Source organism: Aegilops tauschii, chromosome 4, assembly GCF_002575655.3.
Source record: "Aegilops tauschii subsp. strangulata cultivar AL8/78 chromosome 4, Aet v6.0, whole genome shotgun sequence".
Taxonomy (NCBI): domain Eukaryota; kingdom Viridiplantae; phylum Streptophyta; class Magnoliopsida; order Poales; family Poaceae; genus Aegilops; species Aegilops tauschii.
This window is the reverse complement of record NC_053038.3, coordinates 333,217,405-333,224,283: the sequence shown is the minus strand read 5'-3', so window position 1 is coordinate 333,224,283 and position 6,879 is coordinate 333,217,405. Positions and strand designations below refer to the sequence as shown.

Genomic DNA, 6,879 nt, shown 5'->3' with positions numbered 1-6,879 from the left:
TTGAACAGTTGTTTTAGCGTGAACTTTGTACTTTTGAAGCCAAGGTCTGACATCAGTTCTTTCATTGAACTTGGGGAACTCGTTGGTCCTGGTGCTGACATTTGCGTGCCGTTTGGGTATCCAAAGACCTTGTGGATAGCTTCCTTGGTAATCTTGATTTTTTTGTCTTCGGTACCATCACTGAAGGTTCTTGTCATGCTTTCTGTGTCCAGGTTGTCGTAGATGTGTGCTGCAAGCGGTCTGCAGATGGAGCCCGTTATTTTGTAGTTCTCTATGCTGCCAAATCCTGCCGTCCTAATATCTTGCCTGTGACGTTCTTTAAGTAATTTCCATGCTTTCTTGACATGAGCGAATGCTGCTCCTGCTTGATTTCACATTTGTCCTTATTTGTTATTGCCTCCTGTTCTTCGTCAACTGTTGGTACTGCCAATTCTTTTCCGCTCGTCTTTCTCCTCTTCCCGGCTCGATTTCGAATTTGTGTTTGAGTGCAGAAGGAAGGAGGAGAGTGTGCGGGAGTGATGAAGGTTTCGAGATTTAGTTTGCGAAACGGGAAGCAAGATAGTAGAAGAGGGAGGGAGAGATGGAAACCATCGAACCGTCTCTAATCTTCAACCATCCATTTGAGCATCAAGATTCGTTCTATTTGGCTCGGGTTTTTTTGTGTGCTACAATATTATTATTTTTTAGTGTTGAGACTGGTAGTGCTGAAGTGGGGCCTCTCTACAGGCATGTGGATGCAGGCACACGAGGCACGGAAGTACAGATTCTACAGGCACAGGAGGCACAGAAGTGCAGGTTCTACAGGCAGTTAGAGAACCACGGGACAGGCAAGTGTCTCGTGAGGCACGTGGATGTAAGCATCAGAGGCACGGAAATGAAGCGAACACGGGCACGGACTTGCTGCTTCTCGAGGCACGGGTGTCAACCCTGTGGATGTACAAGAGTGCGGTGGCAGAGGCATGTGTTAGAATGCTCGGTTAAAGAGGCACGGTTGTGAAGTCTCAGGAGCGACGCAGGTGTGGCAGTGGGACCATGTAAGAGTCACGACGCATGTTACGTTAGGCACATGGGTGCAGGCATGGAAGGCAGAAAAGTGAATCCACCATAGGCACGTACGTGTGTTTTCTCAAGTCACTGGTGTGCATGCTCTGGATGCACAAAAGTGTGTCGGCAGAGGCATGGGTGCGACTACTCGGTTAGAGAACCATGGCTGTGAAGTCACGTGGGTGTGGCACTATGGGGCACGTAAGAGTCGCGGCAAGTGTCACGTGAGGCACGTGGATGTAGGCACAGGAGTCACGGTATTCCAGGCAACACATGCACGGACTTACGGCTTCCCGAGGTACGGGGTATCAACCCTGTGGATGCACAAGAGTGCGGTGGCAGAGGCATGTGTCAGAATGCTCGGTTTACAGATGAACAGTTGTGAAGTCTCAGGAGCCACGCATGTCACGTTAGGCACATGGGCACAGGTATGGAAGGCACATAAGTGAAGGCAGCACAGGCACGTACGTGCACGCTCTGGATGCACAAAAGTGTGGCGGCAGAGGCATGGGTCCGACTACTCGGTTAGAGAACCACGGTTGTGAAGTCACGTGGATGTAGGCACATGAGGCACGTGGATGTAGGCACAGGAGTCACGGCATTCCAGGCAATGTAGGCACGGACTTACGGCTTCCCGAGGCACGGGGTATCAACCCTGTGGATGCACAAGAGTGCGGTGGCAGAGGCATGCGTCAGAATGCTCGGTTTACAGAGGAACGGTTGTGAAGTCTCAGGAGCCACGCATGTCACGTTAGGCACGTGGGTGCAGGTACGGAAGGCACATAAGTGAAGGCAGCACAGACTCGTACGTGCACGCTCTGGATGCACAAAAGTGTGGCGGCAGAGGCATGGGTCCGACAACTCGGTTAGAGAACCATGGTTGTGAAGTCACGTGGATGTAGGCACAGGAGGCACGTGGATGTAGGCACAGGAGTCACGGCATTCCAAGCAACGCAGGCACGGACTTACGGCTTCCCGAGGCACGGGGTATCAACCCTGTGGATGCACAAGAGTGCGCTGGCAGAGGCATGTGTCAGAATGCTCGGTTTACAGAGGAACAAATGTGAAGTCTCAGGAGCCACGCATGTCATGTTAGGCATGTGGGTGCAGGTACAGAAGGCACATAAGTGAAGGCAGCACAGGCACGTACGTCACGCTCTGGATGCACAAAAGTGTGGCGGCGGAGGCATGAGTCCGACTACTCGGTTAGAGAACCACGGTTGTGAAGTCATGTGGATGTAGGCACAGGAGGCACGTGGATGTAGGCACAGGAGTCACGTGGATGTAGGCACAGGAGGCACGTGGATGTAGGCACAGGAGGCACGTGGATGTAGGCACAGGAGTCACGGCATTCCAGGCAACGCAGACACGGACTTACGGCTTCCCGAGGCACGGGGTATCAACCCTGTGGATGCACAAGAGTGCGGTGGCAGAGGCATGTGTCAGAATGCTCGGTTTACAGAGGAACGGTTGTGAAGTCTCAGGAGCCACACATGTCACGTTAGGCACGTGGGTGTAGGTACGGAAGGCACATAAGTGAAGGCAGCATAGGCACGTACGTGCATGCTCTGGATGCACAAAAGTGTGGCGGTAGAGGCATGGGTCCGACTACTCGGTTAGAGAACCACAGTTGTGAAGTGACGTGGGTGTGGCACGACGGGCCCCGTAAGAGTCACGGCAAGTGTCACGTGAGGGACGTGGATGTAGGCACAAGAGGCACGACATTGAAGTCACAGGAGGCACGGATGCAGTTACAGGAGGCACTGAAGTAAAAACACTGCAGTGACGGACATGAGGCACTTAACTTGAAAACAGTTACAATCAAGGGACAACGGACAGAGAAAATCTGGTGTAATTACTAGGTTTGAGCTCTCAGTAAGCTCGCGGTGTTTGAATCGTTTGAGGTATTCCAGTTAGTGATATGGCAGGTATAGTACGTTTAAGCACATATCGTGTGGCGAAAATTCCGTAGCAGGGAGCAGTAGCGTTTCTATTAAATCTCGTGTGTACGGTACTTCAATTTTTTAGACAAGTTGATTTTGGATAGTGCAAAACTCGGCTGTTGTGGTGGCTACGGTTGCTGTCCCTGGAAATGGAGAAATCACTACGATCTACCTCGAGGAATGCAATGGGATAGATTGGTATTTACCTTCGATTGCTTGTGTTCGGCTTCTCGCCTCCATTGGTCTATTCTGTCCGTTCGTCTTTTTTGTTGTGATCTCCGCCGCCAGTGTTGAAGTCCTCGCTTCGTCGCCGCCGGGTGGGTACTTTGTGTTGTCGGGCGCACCGTTTGACAGTGTATATCTCGAAGTGGAGGGTGGTTGGCGAAACGCGGTGGCGGTTGTTTTGTGAGTGGAACTCTACTTCGAATTTGGGCCCGTGTGCAAAACGGAGGAGGAGACCTTTTGTGAGTGCGGAATGTTTCGAGATTTACTGTGGAAGAGAGGAAGCAAGAGAGTAGTGGAGGTGGGAGAGATGGAAATGGTGGAACCGTCTGTAATGTTCGACGGTCTGATTTTAGCATCAAGATTCGTGCCGCTTGGCTATGGTTTTTTTGTTCGCTATAGCATCTTAATAGACGTGTGAGGCACGTAACACCAGGCTCTACAGGCACCGATGTTGGAATTATAGAGGCACTGGTATCAACTCTGTGGATGCACAAATGTGTGGTGGCAGGGGCATGCATCCGAAGACTCACTCAGAGAGTCACGGTTGTGAAGTCTTTAGAGTTACGAGCGTGTGTCACCATGGGCACGTGAGAGTCATGCGTTGGGAAGTCTGGTAGTAGAGGCATGGGTGCGAATACTACTTAGAGAGTATCGGTTGTGGGTCCACATGTGTGAAGTCTCTACAGCATTGGTCGTGTGGTAGTAGCGGCATGCATCGGGAAAGGTGCAAGCAGTTCATCATAGTATGTGCTTAGTAGATGAACGGAGTGCACACTATCTAAGCGTGCCAGTGCAGTATGTGCTTAAATGGCTTATGCAAAAACATTTGTACGTGCTTAAGCGGACGCTTTGACGGTTGCTTTTTCCTGGCAACTACGAGCACTGCCACTCGGCGGTTGCCCCGACGCACAGCAACGGCGAGCACATGTCTACCGCCCTCACTACCATGACGAGGCCACGTCCAACCGCCTCCTCCACGACCCGAACCTTGCCACAAAAAGGCAACTGCGCTTCCATAGCCGCTCAATTCCGAAAACACCATTGCCGCTCCATCTCAACTAGCAACTCCCCACAATCTCTGTCTCAAGGCCTCCATCGCTGGAGGAGCGTAATGGCGGAGGAACCATCTGCCAAGCGTCCCCGTGGTGAGACGTCCGACCAGAGCACCGAGGTCGACGACGTTTAGGTCCCCGGTCAGAAGCACGACTACAAAAGGCACCTCAAGGAGGTTGACATCCACGGCAAGGAAAAGCTGGATGTCGTATGCACCAGCAATCCTGACGAAGCCGACAAGATGATCAGTAGGATCCTGAAGAGGGTCTGCGGCTTGTACCCTCAACACATCGGCGTTGATGTCGAGTATACCAGGGAAGGCGAACCTCCGCAGAGGGCAGCAGTTCTGCAATTATGCATGGAGGAACTATGTCTGGTATACCACATCACCGCGACAACAAAATGGTGAACCATCCTACAAATTCAACCTCTTCATGCTTCTGTTTAATTAGCTATGCACCCTGAAATTTGATTAAATTGGTTTATTGACTTGATGTATCAGTGAAGTTTCTGAAGTAGATGCAGCAGAATAGATTTTGAACCTCACTCACCAGATCAGTTTATGTATTTGATGCACTAGATTAATTTATGAATTTGATGTACGAGATTATTTTATGAACTTGATGTTCTAGTGTAGTTTCTATACTTGATGTTCTAATATAGTTCAGTTTCTTGAATTGATGTGGTAACGTGGCTAAGAAGCAGATAGGTCATTGATTTAAGTGTAAATACCAAAAGAAAAATAACATGTTGTGCTTGTATTTAATTTCTGAACTTTGCATAGTAGTTTCTGAAAAATTTCATCCATGAATTATACGTACTATATAAGCATGTACTTGATGGATACTTGATGGATCCACCTTAAATCTGCCATCCCCCTTGCAGGCCCAAGAGCATGCGCCCGTTCCTGAAGGAGGATAGGTTCTACACCTTTGCCGGCTTCAGTATTGAAGGTGACAAAGAGATGTTGCGAAGATCTGGTTTGGAGATCAACCCCGACAAGTACATCGACATCCAGCGCAAATGGAGAGCTTCGTTCAAGGGAAGAAAGAGGTTCCACTCTTTGGCTGATGTTGCAAGGAGCGTGATCCACCCATTCTACAAACAGATGAAGAATAGGATTGACAGGGTTGAAGACCATAAACTGTGGGGGATCAGCCCACGACCAAATTACCTCATTGAGTACGCAGCGATAGATGTGTACGCCACCTACGAGTCATGGAAGAGAATTCAAAACATCAGAGAAGGTCTGGAGAGTGCAAAAGAGGCAGAGAAGAATTATTACGATCCTTACTACGACTACTAGTGATGACGAAAACTTAGAAAACTGGCCTTGGAGTTGCTTGTTTTTCTGCTTGTCCTTTCTATTGTTTCAAGTTCGTAGTTTACTTCTGTTAGAACGAAGCAGTTTCTAATGTCATGTGTATCAGGTTAAACAAGTTTGCTTACGTCAAGTTTGTAGTTTGTTTATGTGATTGAACAAGTTATTTAGCTCGCTAAGTACTATGTTTATTCAGCAATCATGTGATTTTGAAGTAGTTATGTTGCTCTTTACTCTAAGAACAACAAAATACAAAGCAGTCTTTGGACGCTAAGTACAGTTTAGTTGTGCACACAAGCGCGGCTTCTCGAGGAGTGGCAGGAGTGGCATGGGTCGGAATACGCAGTTAGAGAGGCATAGGTTTGCAGTCTCTAGAGCCACCGGCGTGTGTTACTACAGGGGCCGGAGGCACGGAAGTGAAGTCTCTACAGAAATGAAGGCATCACAAGCATCCAGAGGCACGTGGACGGAGTAGGAGAGGTGAGGTCCGAATACATAGTTACATGGTCACGGTTTGGAAGTGTGTAGAGCCAAGGGTGTGCGACACCATGGGGCATGTAAGAGTCATGGCAAGTGTCATGTGAGGGAGGCACCTGGATGCAGGTACGCAAGGCACGGGATTGTGACTTCTTGATGCACGGGTATCAACCTTGTGGATGCACAATAGTGTGGTGGCAGAGGCATGTGTCGGAATGCTTGGTTAGAGATGCACGGTTGTGAAGAGACACGGGCGTGGTACCGCGACCATGTAAGAGTCGTGGGGCATGACACGTTAGGCACGTGGATGCAGGCACTGAAGGCACAGAGGTGAAGCCGCAAGAGGCACGGAAGTGGGGTTTTTGTTGTTGCGAACATCTATCAATCTTGTGGATGCACAAAAGTGTGGTACCAGAGGCATGCTTCCGAATACGCAGTTAGGGAGTCACGGTTGTGAAGCCTCTAGAGAGTCACGCGTGTCTTTCATCATGGGAATGGAGTGGTGTGGGGCTTCGAGAGGCATCACTGGCTCTCAACCCTCTGGATGCATGGTGGTGTGGTAGGAGAGGCTTGCTTGCTAATACTGAGGTAGGGAGGCACCATTGTGGATGCACAGGTGTGAGGTCTCTAACGGCGCGAGTGGGTGGCACCACATGTATTTGTTCGAATACTCATTTAGAGAGTCACGTCTGTACTCACGCCAGATGCACGCTGTAGGTTGGTGGCATTCGGCAGCACACAGTTGCAGAGAGGGGGAATGTTTGTGAAACATCAAAGTCACCGGCGGTCACGCGTGAGGAGTATGTAGAGTCACGG

General features: G+C 49.8%; 1 protein-coding gene across 1 annotated transcript; it reads left to right on the top strand.

Moving 5' to 3' along the window:
• Positions 1-5,160: 5,160 nt before the first annotated feature.
• Positions 5,161-5,571, top strand: LOC141021861 (uncharacterized). The gene has a single exon (XM_073497710.1). It carries the CDS (start codon positions 5,161-5,163, stop codon positions 5,569-5,571), a length of 411 nt encoding a protein of 136 aa, XP_073353811.1.
• The last annotated feature ends 1,308 nt before the right edge of the window (positions 5,572-6,879 follow it).